The sequence below is a fragment of the Nicotiana tabacum genome, chromosome 7 (assembly GCF_000715075.1).
Source record: "Nicotiana tabacum cultivar K326 chromosome 7, ASM71507v2, whole genome shotgun sequence".
NCBI lineage: Eukaryota > Viridiplantae > Streptophyta > Magnoliopsida > Solanales > Solanaceae > Nicotiana > Nicotiana tabacum.
Window position 1 is genome coordinate 71,492,152 of NC_134086.1, and position 17,630 is coordinate 71,509,781.

Here is a 17,630-nt window from a genome sequence, read left to right on the forward strand (position 1 = left end):
CAACTTTGAATGACTCTTTTTGAATTTCTTATATACGTTGTTCCATAAATGCCATATACAAACAAGATGGGGTACCGTAGGATACACTCTCGCTACAAATTTGATGATGCTCTCATTCCTATATGAAACGGTGCATATGTTTTCTATCTCACCATATGCTTCCTTGAATTACTCAAAGAGTCACGACCAAGCAGCATCATTCTCTGAATCAACAATACCATAAGCTAGTGGCATTATGTGACCTATAAATACAATTTCATACATATATAAAAGTATCATTCAATATATATTAGGCTGTAAACTTAACAAATTTTACTATAATCCTATATATATATATATATATATATATATATATATATATATATATATATATTAACAATAATAACCTGCACCATCCAACGTTCTAGCTGAGACGAATGTCCATGTGTATGCCAATTTTAGGTGGCTACCATCCACAACCACGATGAGTCTATAGAGATCGAACCCCTTTATAAAAGCATACAACGATATATACAAATACATGAACTCATTTTTTGGTTATTTTACTATTCTAATATGCGAACCAGGATATGTCATATCCAGTGTATATAAGTACCTTGGCAATTTATTGTATGAATCTGTCGGTTCACTTCTCAAAAAATTCATTGCCTTTTCTTTAGCCCGTCACGCCAACATGTAACTAACATCTACACCAAAGTCTGATTTTACATCATCAATTATATCCTTTGGGGTGTTTTCCTCTTATAATTAGTAAATTTGGACCTAATCATACCACCAATAAGGCTGCTACTTGCTTGACGTTGCTCATACACCTTATCCTTTAACGGACATGTATACTTATCATTGAACTCCCTCACTTTGAACATTTGTGATTTGTTAATGCTCTGAAATACATAATAATGTATAGCTGTAAATACATTTATGATTTACATACAATCAGTTATGTATGGATATAAAATATAAACAGAAACTACAACTGATTTGTCTACGTACACCCGGTATTTTCATTTGGCAACAAAGTTGTCTATATGAAAACATACAGTGAAATACAATGTTTGTTTATTGAATACACTATAACTTTTTTCAATACATATGAATAAGTGTTACATATGTATACATAATTATAGAATACACTCATATACATGTTAATACAGTGATGCATATGTATACATAATTATAGAATACACTCATATACATGTTATGAATACAGTGATGCATATGTATACATGATTAGACAATACACTTATATACATATGAATACAGTGTTACATATGTATACATGATATAATTGTTTCAGAAAACTCGGGTACAACAACACTAATACATGAAAAATATAACGAAGGAAATCATATATTATCAAATATATATTATACAGGCTGTATTTTAAAAAATTCTGCCATGAATACATCATACAAAAATTCAGAATACATATCAATACAGTTGAATAAAACATGTTGTTCAACATGTTGTAAGTAAGAACACTTAAACCTGATAGCATTAGACTTAGCAACCCGGAATTGAAACCTTTTAGCAATTGCATAATGCTCCATCACAGCTTTCAATGTGGCCTTATCCTTATTTACTTGTCCAACCATAACCTCTATTTGGTTAGTTTATGAAATAATCAAATCCCTTTCCAGTTCGAACATATCAATTGGTTCACCTGAATTGACTGACTCAAGAGCAAGTGTATCAATTGTATCAAATTTATTCACTACCCCATCTATTCCGTCTATTCACATTAGGTCGCCTTGAATTAAACTACCTCCAACTACAATTTCTTTGTCCATTGTTGTTATACACAAAGGATACATCCCGAATTCTCTGTTCTCTTTTTTCAACTCTATATACACCCTGAAACCTATGTCATTGTGTATTTCCATTGGCGTGCAATTTTCTTCCACTTTGTATTCAATTTTAATTGACTTTGAGCTCAAATCTATGGCAAGTTGCTTCGAAATCGATGCTACAAAATCATTGTACGTCGCAGACTCCTTTATCAATATCCCCTCAATCGAATAATCGACATAGTTATTCACACTGTTCCACTTGCCAGAATGATGAAGTAGCACTGTTAAACTTTACATCTATAAAATCAAATTTCAGTATATTTTTGTATATACGTGTATGAATTTCGAACAATATTTGCGTGCTAGAAATTCCACGAATTATACCAAAAAAAAGAATGAATTGAAATCTCTGAAGATTGCTCTGTTTTGTGGTGTTTTTCGGCTGAGATTTTTTTCTATAACTAGAAATACATGTTTTGCGTGTTATAATTAAGTTTGTTGAGTTATATTAGGATTCTATCGCGTTAATTGATCCACTTACCGTTTTTAAAAAGCTAAAGAGACCTTTTTTCCGCTGATTTACGTTACTGTATTCGCGAATACATATGAATACAGTCTATGTGGTTGCTGGAATTCCCTGATTTCCGCCGAGTTTTGCTATTGTATTCATGAATACATTAGCTTAAATACATCGAATACACTCTATAATAACTGAAATCTAGATATAGGAAGTAATTTAGTAAATGGTAGCTATAGCTAGTTAATAACCACCAAACAATAGTGGTTTCTGGAAATTTGTTTAACCCAACCTTAGTCCATTAATTTTAAGGAGGACAGGCTGGAGTAAAAATAGCACGGTATAGCCAGTTTTCGGACTGGTCATTCAAAAATAGCCAGCGTTTACCAAGTCAATGAAAAATAGCTACTATTTTACTGCAACGGAGACCGGTCCAACATAATATACTGGAGTTCGGTGCACCTGTATATGAACTCCAGCATATTATGCTGGACCGGTATACTTTGCTGGCTCCAGTATAATATACTGGAGACTGGAGCACCGATGCTCCAAACTCCAGTATATTATGCTGGACCGGTATACATGCTGGAACTCCAGCATATTATGATGGAGTTCTAGTGTACTTATGCTGGAACTTCATCATATTATGCTGGAGTTCCAGCATACTTATCCTGGAACTCCAATATAATATGCTGGAGTTCAAGTATAATTATGTTGGAACTCTAGCATAATATACTGTCGTATTTTCCGGGTTTTGAACAGTATTTTCGCTCAGATTTATCTTTACATAAAAAGTGACTAAATTTCGATTACTTTTGAAACTGTGCTATTTTTGAACGACCAATTATAAATTTGACTATTTTTGAATTTCTCCCTAGGCTGGATCAGTCTGCTAATGGACTGGGCTGGGTCAGACATGGGCGGGCTAGGTTTAGTCTGACATGTTTAGAAACTTCCATTACATTCTATGCATACAGTGCATCTGCTGCCCCTAGGGGGTAAAATGATTGGGTAAAATTGGAGAGAATAACAAGGGCAAGAAGCCAACAAGTAGGTTAAAAGAGTACTGTAGAGTGGGAAGTTGGTAAATGAGTTACATCATGCCGTAATGGTCCCAATTCCCAACTTGCATTCATTATTTATCTCTTCAGTTGTTGGGGACTGTTGCAGCTCTCTCAGATTTCATCAGTCACCACTCACCTGTGATCAGCATTCAGCCCCATGCCTGTTTCCTTTTCTCCAACCATCTTCATATACCTTCCTCTGCACTTTCAGATTTTATTACTCTTCGGGACCAGTATATTTCATTTGCTTTCTTTCTAGTACTACTACAGGTTCATAAAAGAGCAAGAAACTCAGCACCATATAATTGGTACTAAGACTATTAGCCCAACATTGCCAATTAGCTCCTCCTAACATTTTCAACAGACTAACAACTTGTTGAGAAAAAATAAAAAATAAAATCCATCTTTTCTGTAGCGCTAAATTCATAAATGATGCGAGACAACTTAACATGTTATCAGAACAAAACAAACCGTGTTTCTGAATTCGACTTTGTGTTTGAGTAATTGTAACTTTCTTGAAATAAAAAAATTCTTGTTAAAGTACAACATTTGTGGGTGAAAGTTGAATATTTGAAAACTTCACTTGAAATGCACATCTAAACCATATCTTCAAAAAGTTGAACTTGGAAACTCAACAAAGTGTGATAACCACCAACTTCATAAAATTATTTGCAAGTGCAGTTTAAAAATTCTATGAACAAATGCAGGAAGTGGGTAAACCCATATATTAGTGATATAATTTACCATTTATATGGAACTTAACAAGAACACAGGGTAGTTGCTACACGAGGCCACTAGCCCAATTTTTCATGTTTGATCCGTATCTTTTTTTTTTTTTTTAATTTCATCTAGGTTATCACACTTATTAAACAATAGCATAGGTAGAATAATTTCTTGTATAATACTACACCATGATAGTTTCTAGCTGAATTGTTTTAAGATGAAAGCCCGGTCAAAATAGCTACACTTGGCCAATCAACAAATGATGAAAGAGGACATCCCAAAGAAGAGAAAAGAATCTACTCAATTGAGGTCATTGGTTATGATGATGTGTGCATTATTATGGGATTGATTAGTGTATATTATAATACCATAATCAAAGATAATGCCAACAGCTTTACTCTAACATCATCAATCAACATCATTATATAAACTTTCAAAAAGCATACTACAAAGTAGTGTCAGACACCATAATCACCTACTACATCTTTTCTTTCAAATAAAAATTCATCAATCACTTCAATATTATCTCATCAGCTTTCCTGTTCCTCAACAAAGACATTTTCTTACCCCTAAACCAAAAACAAAAAAATAAGGCAAAAAAATGACAGATACATCTAAACAGATTCAATTATGCCAATTTACAAAAAACAGTTTTTCAATCTGCAATAGTCACTCAAGTCTTAACACCTTCTCTTCTTTTTTGCAAGTTATACTACAGATAAAACTTGCCATCAGCCTTGAGTGACTCAGTTACTATCAGGAAATGATACCATATACATCATCGGTCTCTGGTTTATCCATTCCCTCTTCCAACATCATTTCTTTGTATCTGCAATCACTGCTACAAAATGCCTTCTCACCTCTAAAAAGAACACAGTACAGAAATACAACTCAGGAAATAATGCATCACATATTGTTCTTACAAAAAGGAAAGTTTCCAAAGTTTTATCAATGTATTACTAATCTTTAAGGCACAAAATAAAAGATTGTAGAACAAGATGTGAAACTCTAGCTGATAACTACTCTGATCTTTTGCAGAATACAGAGCCCTACAAAATTTCTCAATGCTACTAGAAATTTGCAAAGAGAATGTCCAGATTACATGTCCTAGAGCAAACTGTTCTAAAAAGGTGTATCAAACAACAATTAAGTAATGAAAAAGAAAAGCAAAAATCTCACCCTCATGAGTCATACCAGATTAATAAACTTATAAACTGAAATTATCAAGTACTTTAAAATAAACCATGAAACTTAAACATATACGATACTTTAAAATAGTCTACTATTTTAAATGGTCTTTTACAGAATACAGAACCTTTGGAGAAACTCTAAAATGCTACAAGAAATTTGCTAAGGGTGTGTCAAGATTACCATGCCCAAGAAACAGTACTAAAACAAGTCTCAAATAACAATTAAATCATGAAAAGGGAAAAATCTCAACCTCATGACCACATTAATAAACTCATAAACAGATCAAAATATGAGCATAACTATAACCCCCTAGGCAAATTTGAAATTTTAAAATAGAAAATTTGGATTACCTGTACATGTAAATGTCTTTCCCTAATCCAAGATTTTTCTTGCAAGAGTGACAGAAGCTGAGAAAGCTCTCAGAGGGATAGGGATAGCTCATCGGCAGACTGGGAAAATGCTCATTTTCTTTTCTTGAAGCAGAGTACTTAACAACACCACAACAGCTCTCAACAATGCAATCATCAAATATGTGAGTGGTTCTTGGATTTGGACCATATGAAATGACACAAGTATAGTCCTCAGAAAGCTCCATCTCAGCGGCAGAGATACTACTGAATGCCCCTGGTGAATTTGGGATGTCCATGTTAGAATTTGAAGACCCAAATGGAGATTTCTTCATATGAGATGGGGAGAAAGAACCTAAATGAGAATTTCTGGTCTTGATACCAAAATCACCAGGAGAAGGTGGTGAATCAGTAGGGGAATGAAAAGAGGGAGGCAAAGTAGTAGGGATCTGAATCTTCAACTGTGAGCCAAAAACAACCATTCTGCTCACAGGATTCAATTCTTTGGAATCAGATTTTTCATCAATGAGAGCATCAACAAGGCCAAGACCAACCCCTTTTGAGTCAAGTTTCTCCCAATGAACTCTACTATCTGGTTTAGGGGATCTTGGAGTGTTTGAGTTAGAATCAGACCAAAAAGGGTTTCTAAAAGCAGATATAGGTTTACTACTATCAAGTATTGAAGTAGGACTCATTATAGACTCAGTATCAGGAAAGCCCTTTGTAGCAAAACCAGTGAACAACCTCGGTGAACCAAAAAAAGAGGAAGAGGTTTTTCTACAGTTATCTGTTGGAGATGGTATAGAACCATAATCTGCCATTATAACTTTGTTACTGGATATTCTTGAACTCTTCTTTAGCACAGAGATCTTTTTTTTCCTGCACCAAAATCAAAGCAAAGTTTCAAACTTTCCACTTCAAGATCATCAAGAAACAAGTCAAACTTTATTTTCAACAAAGAATACACACCTTGATTGGTTTCAGCTTGTATCCACCATTAACATAAACTCTAAAGCTCAAGATTCAATTTTTAACCAACCCCAGAAACTGTTTTCTTTGTCTTGGCAACTTACAGCTCTACCATAAAGTAAGGATCCAAAGAAGAGAGAAAAAAAAAGGCAACTTTTTTTCAGCAAGAATCCCTCATATCTGAGAACCGACATGAAACCTCAATAGTCATCATCAAGACCAAACATTTACACAAGCAACAAAAAAGAAAATAATGTCACACAAAGGCCAATAGGTCTTTGGTCATCTTTTTCTCTCACTTTGCTTTTTCCCCTCTTTTGTTTCTTTGTGAATCCTCACACTGTATTATTTCAGCAAAAGATTTCTTTGCATCATAAAGACCCAAAGCCTTATAAGCTTTTTGGCCCAGCCGTAAAAATTCGTTTATCTGTGAGAACTATTCTTTTTAAAAAATATTTTTTTCAAAAGTACTTTTGGTGAGAAGCATTTGGTTAATTAGTTTAAAAAATATTTCTGAGCAGCAATTAATATTTGATCAAGCTTTAAAAAACTGCTTCTAAGTGTATTTTTCTCAAAAGTGCTTCTCAAAAAAATACTTTTGGAGAGACTACTTTTTTCTCTTCTCCAAAATTGCTTCTAATTCTCATTAAAAGCACTTTTTCTTCGAAAAGTTAGACCAAACGCCTCAATTTTTGAAAAAGCATATTTGACCAAAAAAAAACTTGGTCAAATAGGCTATTACATGCAGACAAAGACGTTTATATCAACAGTTATTCAACAAAAACAAAATTTAAATAATCCCCTTAAAAATAAAATAAAAGTCTAGAAAGTCTGATTCACTGTTCTAGTGCTCCTATTAGTAGTACTTTTTAACTCTCTACCTCGTAGTGGGTTTTTGTCCTTTTTCCCAACCCACTACACTTTAGGCTCTTTTTTCACCCTTTATCCACCCTTTGGGCGTAGGTGTACAACTGTGGTACATTGGGAGATTATTTGTACAACCTTTACCAGCCTTTTTTACTTTTCCATTTCTTTTGTGAAACAAAAAATATTAGTGTGTCTAATTGAAGACGAAATTTAAGAAATTAAAATTGACATATTACTATGCATCGCAATATTCTGCAGCATTAAGAGCAACGGTCCGTTATAGGAAATTTGGTATTTATGTCCATCGTTACATCTTCATTACTGACCCTCATAATTGACATTAAAGGAGGGCACAATCATCGGCCTCCTTCCGTAGACACAATTATAAATAGTGAGTTTAGTTATCATTGTAGAGGATACGAATTTTCTGGCAAACTTACATTACATTCTATACAAAGCTTAATACAATTTTACTTTCTTGCTTTTTGATTCCATCAAAATTGTGCCCGGAAATCTTGTTCCCGGAACTGTCATCTTTGATGTTTCGTCTACATTTCAAGGCTAAATATTGCTTAATTCTTTATTTATTCTATTATTTTCAAGATCAAATTAATTCACTTGTCTAGAAACCACGTATAAATTCAACTGTACCGTTTTATGGGTAAACAGTTTGGCGTCCTTCGTGGGGCCTAGACAACCATGCAATTAAATTGATCCTTGCCTTTTTACTAACGTGCTTTGAGTATTTTTGTCTTAGAAAAAATCATAAGAAACGGCAGATAATGTTGTTAACAACATACATAACCCCGAGGTTCAAGAAGATCAGCCTCACTTCGAGAACTCAATCAGTGACACCCACAACGAGGGGAATGACGCTACATCGGTGCATGACAGGCAGTATCCTCGACATGTTCGACAGAGGACTCCCGATGATGCTGATGAGGAGCATGTCGTCCCCGCGGTAAGGGTTTTGCAAGAGCAACATGCGATCATTCTAGGCCATTTCACGCGGCAATACAAGATTATGGCGGAGTTGAAGCAGGCTGCCGGGGGACTTCGAATAATTCAAACAGACAAGATCCAATTCCTCCCGGTGTTCCCGCAAACCAAACAACGCAGAGAATTGACATCAGCACTCCCGGGGGTGAAGTTGGCTCCGACAGGGCTGGGGGAGCGGATCTGGTCTTAATAACGAGAACGGTTCTTTTAAGAATGAACTTTTAGTAAACTATCGCATGGACCAAATCCCGGGTGCACCACCAGAATTAAAGGGCTCGGACTCCAAGAAGTATAATCAATTGCCGTACAAGTCGAGCGCGATACCAGAATTAATCCTGAAGCGGTTAAAAATGCCCGAAGTTCCAAAGTATGACTTCAGACCCTCAAGAGTTACCCCCTACACACACTATAAGAATATTGACTTTTAGCGACCAAATTCCAACGAAGGGATTTGAGTCCGGTCGTTATAAGTATATTTATGACGACCAATTTTTTTTCGGTCGTCAAAATCAAATTTTAGTATAATATTAACGAAAGGATAATTTTTGGTCTTTAAAAATCATGAAATCCGGACGTTAAATATAAAAATTAGGCGCTAAATGTTTTCCCTCTTTTTTTGTAACCCATAATCAGCCCACACACCCCTCAACTCTCTTCCTTCCCCTTCACGAGTCCACACCCATCTTCTTTTACATTCTTCCATCTTGCTTTCTGAGAGGAAACTTTATCATTGCTATGGCCAGGACTTCTAGAATGGTTCCTCGGCAAAATGAAGCTACATCTTCTTCTCGGTCATCCAAGGAGAAATCCAAAGCGGTACCCACATTGGAATAATGCACTCCCTCCAAGCTTGATATGTCAAAATATTTTACCGTCGATACCATTTCATCCACACCGGGCCGATGTGAACATGTGTCCAAATACATTAGTGTCGTGACCAACATTGAAACAGTGAAGACGGACTGCCGATGGAGTGAGGCAGTGAAGGTGGAAATTCCCGGCCCTGATGAAAATATAACGGACTACAAAGCCAGCTTCCTTCATGTGTATACCTACCTATTAACCTTGGGTCCTGCGGATCCTCCTAAATCTTCTCCCCCGGAAATAAATCTGGTTATCATTGATTTTTGTGACAAATATCAAGTGATGCTCGGCTAGATCTATCCCTCTATCTGGAGGATAGTATTGATGCTCCTTCATTTCATCGAAGGGGTTGTGGGCGAGGTTTTTATCCTCAAACATTTGATAAGGTTGTACAGCCCTCGATTTTATCGAGGTTTGATAAGGCTCCATAATCGATAAAAAAAATCATTTTTCTCGAACATCAACGAGGGGAAGGACCAAGGATGGATGAGCAGGTTTGTCTGAGTAAGGACCTCGGACATCATTCCGGCCCAGAGGATGCCTTTCTCGGAGAGGTGGAACACACAGCGTAAGGGACTCTCCCTTAACCATGTTTTGTAATTTTCTTCCCTTTTCCCCGGAATGATGACCTCTTTGTCGTTTCATGCAACCGCTGTTTGGTACCCCGAGGCGGTTTCGGACTTTCCAGGGTGGATCAGACGGTTGGACACCGCGTTCCCATATCATGTTCGGTCTTGGACCTACCTGGCCAAGGAGCGATGGGTGGCCAATAATCATGGTAGAGCTTCTTTGCTGTCTATGTCTTAGGTTTACGTTTCTCCCTACGTCCCTTGTGCTGACAAATTACAGTTATCATGCTTGTGTAGGCCTTGGCGAGAATATGGAGATGAGGTTGCCCCTGGTGGTGGGTTGGAGGCTTCGGAGCCCGGCAAGGGCAAGAAGAGAGAAGGCAAGGCGGCTGTCGACCTTCCTACAACAAAGAAATCCAAGTCACTCGAACATCAAGCCACTACTAGGACCTCAACTTCAACTTCAGGGGCAAATCCTGACACCAAGGATGAGGATGAAGATGAATGCCAGTTGGCCCGGAAGACGATGTCGAGTGCGGGAGCCTCGTAGGTGCCTCGATCCGAGGCTGCTGAGTTTGGAACGGCCAACTCAGGTCGGTCCCGTAGACCATAGACCCTTGAAGAGGGTGTTAATGTGGCCTCAGATCGCATGATCAGGTTTGGCGTAATTTCCATTGGGGGGACCGCTGCCATCGATCCTGAAGGGTTAGGGCCCGAAGCTTTTCAGGAGTAGGGGTTGCCTTTTGGGGAAATCAGCGACATGAATGATTTCATCTCGTGCTTTCAGGTCTCGTCAGGGGAACTGAGGGACGCTTAAGAAGCGAATGCCGTCAAAGCAGGGATTCCTCTCAAAGGTGGAGGCTCTCTTGCTAACATCTTTGATAGTGTTAGCGATAGCATCAGTCTTGACGTTCCTGGCACCGTCAAGGTGGCGGAGAGATTCATGCAGCATGTGATAGCTATCTTTCGTATATTTTTTTTATATTTTTTTAGTCTTGGGCGTCATTCTTCGTCTTTCTAACTTTTTCGCTATGCTGCAGTGCAATGATATATATGATCATGCCCTCTTTCGGCTCCACGAGGAGCTTTCTTACCGTGAAAAGGAGTGTAAGAAGCTTACCTTGATACTGCGGGATTCGGAGGCTCACTCTGCCCGAGGAGAGAAAGAATTAGGAGAGCTCCGAGCTGCTTTGGAGAGAGCGCTCCGGGAAAAGGCTGATCATGCCACACAGGTATTTCTCCACGCTTGTACCCGACCTTTTCTCCTATATTCCGACACAAATTGGCTTACCTTTCTTTTGCAGGTCGAGCAAAATGGCTCATAGATTAGTCGACTGAATGTGGAGATCCTCAGGCTGAGGAAGCAAAGTGAGGTAGCTACTGAGGAGTTGGCGTCATCTCATGATCTTCTCAAGAATGCTCGCAAGGAGATTGCTGCCTCCAAGTCCTAGATTGAAAGAAATGCTGCCACTTATCTGGATGACGCAACCATGATGCATAAAATAGCTCATTACGTATCTATAGCAGCCGAGCAGAAGCTAGCTCGAGCTATTAAACATGCTATGGTAGAGGCGAAGAGAGAAACCCTGGAGGAGATCAGAGCCAATGACATCGATCTGTCAGTTGATCTCGAGGAAGCCCGCGAACTGGAGAGAGAACTAGCACTTTTAATTGTCCCAGATGAGGGCGAAGATAGTGGTGATGAAGAGTAGTCCCCAAGTCGTTTTGCGTCCTTCCTTTTTCCTTTTGTATGCAGTTCACGGGGGATGGATTTTGTAAAGATGTCTCTTGTGGATACGTTTTTTGGCAATGTAAAAAGAGGGACTTTTCTTCTTTCCGTTTTTTTCCTTTGCTTTCGTGGATTTAAACTTTTAACTTTTGACGTTAGCCTTTCGAAATCTGTTCTTGGAGCGATCGGGACCCTCAAGTTAGGCCATGCCCCGGGGTTAAATCGACATCTTCTAACGGGCCAGTGCCGGCGATACCGAAGAGCCCCCAAGGCCTCGTAGTTTCTCGAATTCTGCCGAGTAGCAACATTTTCTCGACCTGGTAAAGGGGGCCCTAGGGCAATTCTGTTAGTGCGTTTCCCTAGGAGAGGATGATGTTAACGCGACCAGAATTAATTGGTCTTTTGGATATGCGGGCAGTTGCTGTTTTGCCCCTATATATTCATTCACTTTCCTTTCCAATGTTGATTCTGCTGCTTTGAGAGACTACCTCTTCCACAGAGCCTAGCGCTTTGTGTTAGTCCTTCCGTTGCTTTAACTCAAAATTTTTGCTCAGATCCACATCTTTCTTCCCATATTCTATCGTAGCCATGACTACTTCGTCGACGTTAAACCGCCAGAGAGAGGGGAGTTCTTCCTATGCTTCGTGTTAGGTTGGTGATAGTGACGCACCGCTGGTGCCCGGTGAGCGGGCCTCGGGGTGCCCTGCCTCGAGGTGAGTCGTCACACCAGGGAGGCCTCCGAATGTTTCGGGTCATCGGGAGCATGTGTCGAGGATCATCTCGTCAGTGGGAGAGGAAAACCTCTAAATGATCGGAAAAGATTGTGGATGGGGAGAAGGCGTGGTATTACAAGTACCTTATTCCGATGAGAGCATCACGACATACGTTGAGGGTTTTTTGAGAATATACACGCATATTTTTGCGTCGGGTCCCCCCGACCAGGTCATGCTTGATTTTTATCGGAGATATCGGGTTACATTGGCGCGGGCTCACCCCTTCCTTTGGAAAATAGTACAAATGATAAGATATTTCACCAATAAGGCCAGGATAGAGTTTACCCTCAGCCATCTCATGAGGTTATATCGGCCACTGCGTTAACGAGGTTTGATTGCTCTCCAGTGTCGATCCACCCGGGCTCCTATCGTCGGTAGCGAAGAGGATAAGGATCTTGAATGGATGAATCAGTTCGCTCGGATTCGAACGACCAATGTCATCCCTAGAGAATTTTTGCCATTTCCTGAGAAATGGAACTTTACGCGTAAGTGTCTCATCTGAACTATCATCGTTTTGACTGGAGGCAGGCTCCGTAATGATATCTTTCCGTTCCATATTTGTAGCAACTCATTTGTCTCTAAACGAGGTCCTCGATTTAGCCGAGTGGTCTCGTAAGCTGGCAGCTTGCTCGATTTATGATAGGCGCCGGTGACGAGATCTATCCAAATGGAGATGGGAGGCGAAGCATTGTGGTAGGTGTCTAGTGTTTTTTTTATAAATGGTGTTTTTCTTGTCAGCTCATTAACTCAACTGCCGCAGGTATCAGAGATTTTTCTAAAATGAGGTCGTGTCCTACGGGGGAAGAAGAGAGATTGCTGGCCTCGGAATCGAGGATCGACAACAAACGAAAAGATTCTCTGGGGTGCGAAGGAGCTTGCAGTGGGGTGATCCTTCTCAACGGTTAAGAAGAAGCGATTCGTTCGATCGGCTACCTTCTAAAGGTAGTAAGCTATCGGATATATGCTCAGCTTTTGGTGAGGCTCAGCGGCTCGGCCTTATGGTGAGTTTTTGATCGCTGTAAGATTGTTCCGGTCCCGCGCTCTTCTCTTTTTTCATTTAGTTTTCTTCATAGGCCTTTGACAGGCTCAAATCCGATCTGCTTCACTGTGAGGCCCCCGCTGCAGGAGGCTTTGGGTAAGGAAAAATCCCTTAATCTCTTTTGTACGGAAAAGGAAAGCGAGTTGGTTTCCCTGTGACGCGAGGTGGACCGGAGCCAGAGCCGTGAGATCTGCCTAGAAAAATAGGTACCACGCATTCCATGCTAGCTTGCACTCCCCTTTTCATCTCGACGGATTAATGTTTTGATATTTCAGTTGGAGAACAAGGTAGAGGAGCTGGGACAGCTCTGGGGCGAGGTTGGTCGAGCCAAACGCGAATTCAATGAAATGCAGGCGCATGTAAGTGCCCATTTTGCAGCCAAAAAGAGTGCTCCAGCCATAGTTTCTGCTCTTGAGGTGCAAATCCAGACCGTTCGTGCGAATGATTCTACACGAGCGGATATGATTGGAAGGATTTTGTTTTCGAAGGCAAATGCCGAGGTGGTGAATGTTTGGGTCGAGATCGTGATGAGCAGCACCAGGGCAGGACAGAAAACGGCAGCCTATTTGAAGAGTGTTGCCGTTGCTAAAGCTGAACTGAAGAGAGCCCTTGATCGTACAAGCAGCAGCAAGGAGTATGTGAAGTGCAAATCTCGGAGGGAAGTCCTCGAGAAGATCCACTCCAGGGGCTTTGATCTCTCAGAAGAGATCGAGCAAGACAAGGGGGAGGAGTATGATGAAAAGTTCCTTCTGTCCGATGTTGAACATGATGAGGAAGGGGCCGCTGGGCCATAGTCACCAAAGGGGAGGACATTTATTTCCTGTCTTGTTCTTGTGTACATAGCTTTCTCAGTACGTTATAAATGGAGCTTGTGTTTTATCATCTGTATGTATAAGGGGGGAACCCAACAATTTATGCCTTCTTGTTTCTGTTTGTCAAGATATAAACCAGGTCGATTCGACCTTTGAGCTAGTAGAAATCTTTAAATCCATGATACGGCCCTGAGGCTCGTTAGGTTGGCGACAACGACTCTTACGCTTTGCCTTTGGGCATATGTATTTTAACTATTTTGGGTTCAGTCTCTGAGTCGGGTTTCGACTCGAGCTCAATCGACCCTCAAGTTTTGTATTTGTGTGGGCTGGCGACAATGGCTCTTACGCCTTGGGTTGAAGCGACCTTTTATATGCGTGGCCCTGAGGCTCGTTAGGCTGGCGACAATGGCTCTTACGCTCTGCCCTTAGGCATATATAGTTAACTATTTTGGGTCTGGTCTTCGAATCGGGTTACGACTCGACCTCATTTTGACCCTCAAGCTTTAAAATTTTAAGTTGGCGACAGTGGCTCGTACACTTTTGGTTTTTGCGACCTTTTAGTGTGTGTGGCCTTGGGGCTCATTAGGCTGGCGACAATGGCTCTTACGCTTTGCTCTTAGGAATATGTAGGCTTTATTTTCCTCTCATTGAGGACTTTTTGAAATGATTTTGCTTGACCCGTCGTCGGTTCAGGAAGAACCTCAATTTTAAGTCGTTTGCATTGATGTTCGAGAACCTCGGAAGGTTTAGCTCATAGGCTGAGTAGCTCGAAGCCTTGTGATTTGGAGCTGACATGGTCGAAGCTCTTTTTCCTATCAAGAGTAGCCTGTTTAACCGGTTCTTTTCGAAGTAGATTTGAAGTAATGGCCTATGATTTTGTAGCAACGGTCGGGCGTCCCCGAGTCACGTTAATTCGGCTGGTACAACCGTATAACCGAGGTCATTTGTGTTTGGATGAAGCCATTTTTGATCCCAAGTGTAGTAGTTTAGGCGTCTATATCGAGGGTATGCCCTTTCGGGAGTCTTACAAATGCGACATATAGCCTAAACTTCGGGATTGAGTTTATGCCTGTAGTAAGGTCTTACAAAATTTTCATGTCTTTTGAGGTCTTACATTTTTGTTTATACTAGGTACAAGTATGATTCATACCTTGCTTGAGGTCTTACAGTCTTCGTTGCTGCCTTAAATAGGTCTTACTAGACCGAGTCTGCCCGTTCGGGGTCTTATGGCCTCGGTTTTTTAAATGAATTGCGATTGGCGACAGTCCCTGAGTCATCGAGTTTGCTTAGGCATGGGGGCCGTTACTCGTGAGATCGGAATTGCCTCATTGAGGGCTTACGATTTTGGAGATTCCGACCCTGGGGTCATGTGCTTTCTGAGTTAGCGATGCCGGTCTCCGAGTGTTCTGGACATTTTTCCCTTTTGTAGATGTTTCGTGATTTCTGTGCTGCCTCATGAGGGCTTATGAGTTTGGAGCTCTGACCCTGAGGCCATGCGGGTGCCGAGTTATTGACGCTAGTCTCCGAGTACTTCGGAGCGTTCTTGGTGGAGGGATCCTTGCTGTGAAAACGCTGAACTTCCTTTGGAGTAGGAGATGCTTTGGCAAAAGATATTCTTTGATTGTTTGGCATAAGTACATGTTGTTTTGTAACCGTGAGCCCGGCTTATGCGGACACGGTTCATTTGACCATTTGGCCCGATACATCATTTCTTATTGGGACCTTGTTTGTCGTTCCCCGGTTCTTCCGAGTGGATGACCTCTCAAGGGGGCGCCCTACAGTGTTCGGGGTCGATTGCAAAAGAAGCCTCCTATTCTTGTTGGGTCCTTCTTAGGTAGCGCATGGATGTTGCCCCATTAAAAACCTTGCCGGTAAAAACCCATTTTGGGGATAAAAACTCAGTCGAAGGAAAAGAGTACAACGGACGCCTTGGAGCCTCGAGGTATTCGAGCTAGATCAGCATCTCGACTGCTTTGGTCGATGGCCTGCGCAAAAGTTATCGTAACGTAAAAAAATATAAAAAGGGGGGAGATGATTATACCTTAGTGGCGATAGTGCTCTTGAGTTTCGGTGTTTGTTTGGCGGACGCGATGTAGTCCTTTATTTGAATACAGTCGAGGGTGTGTCTTAAAAGATCGTGTGGATGACGTGTTGGGATTTGTCTGCTTTGTTCTTTTTGGTTGTTTCTCTTTCTCGGAACTGGTTCATAGCTCGATCGCTAAGGAATTCCTGAAGGTGTCCGTTATCGACTAGCCGGGCCACTTCCTCCCGGAGTTGCCGACAATCCTCGGTTCTGTGTCCATGTGAGTTGTGAAACTCGCATATCAAGTTATAGTTCCTATATGAATGATCCGACTGTATAGGCCTGTGCCATTTGGCGTCTCTTATTCTACTGATGGTGAATACGATGTTCGATACATCGATGTTGAAGTTGTGTTCTAATAAGCGAGGTGCCCCCGTGTCCCCGTCGAATCCGCCTCTGTTGATAAGTCACCGAGGGTTCTGTCCTCGGTTCACCAATCGATCGTTGTGAGGCGGATTGCGTCTCGAGGCATTCCTCCAATCTTCGGGATACGACTGATACCTCTATTTGTTCAGTTTTGACTCCTTTGCCAAGAGTCTGCTCGGATACACTAAGCCCGAGGGGGCTTCCAGCTGGTCATCCTCGACCCTGATCTTTGGCTGGTATCGGTTGTGGACATCCAACCAGGTTATGACGGGATACTCGATCAGATTCTCTTTCAGCTATCTTGAGGCCACTGAGCTTCGTTCATTCAGACCTTGAGTGAAGGCCTTATGATGACCCAAAAGGTCATCACTGGTTTTAGAAATAAATTTTGTGTTCCGAGGCCTCAAAAACCTCTTTTCGTATCACCTCGATTTGTGTGCACAGTTTGGGCGCGTATCCGAAAAGCTATTATGTGAAAACCTATGAAAAATGATAAAAATTTGCCTTTAAAATGAATTTAAGTTGACTTCAGTCAACATTTTGGGTAACCGGACCCGGACCTGTGATTTGACGGTCCCAGAGGGTCCGTACGAAAATATGGGACTTGGGTGTATGCTCAGAATTGAATTCCGAGGTCCCAAGCCCGAGAAATAAAATTTTAAAGAAAAATTGTTTTCTGGAATATATATGAGTTTTGGAAATGAAAATTGTTTGGAAGTTGATGGTATCGGGCCCGTATTTTGGTTCCTGAGCCCGGTACAAGTCTTATATGTGATTTAAGTTGAGCGTGTAAAATTTGGTAAGAAACGGACTTGAAATGACGTGATTCAGAACCTTAGTTGTTGATGTTATTTTGATTGCACGAGCAAGTCCATATGGTGTTTTTGGGTTAGTGTGCATGTTTGGTTTGGAGCTCCGAGGGCTCGGG

General features: G+C 40.6%; 1 protein-coding gene across 1 annotated transcript; it reads right to left on the reverse strand.

Moving 5' to 3' along the window:
* Positions 1-4,487: 4,487 nt before the first annotated feature.
* LOC107783152 (FCS-Like Zinc finger 8-like) lies at positions 4,488-6,966 on the reverse strand. The gene is made up of 3 exons (XM_016604125.2): positions 6,602-6,966; positions 5,636-6,511; positions 4,488-4,956 (listed from the first exon to the last, which is right to left on the reverse strand). Exons 2-3 carry the CDS (start codon positions 6,451-6,453, stop codon positions 4,851-4,853), a joined length of 924 nt encoding a protein of 307 aa, XP_016459611.1. The 5' UTR covers positions 6,454-6,511; positions 6,602-6,966; the 3' UTR covers positions 4,488-4,850.
* Between the last annotated feature and the right edge of the window lie 10,664 nt (positions 6,967-17,630).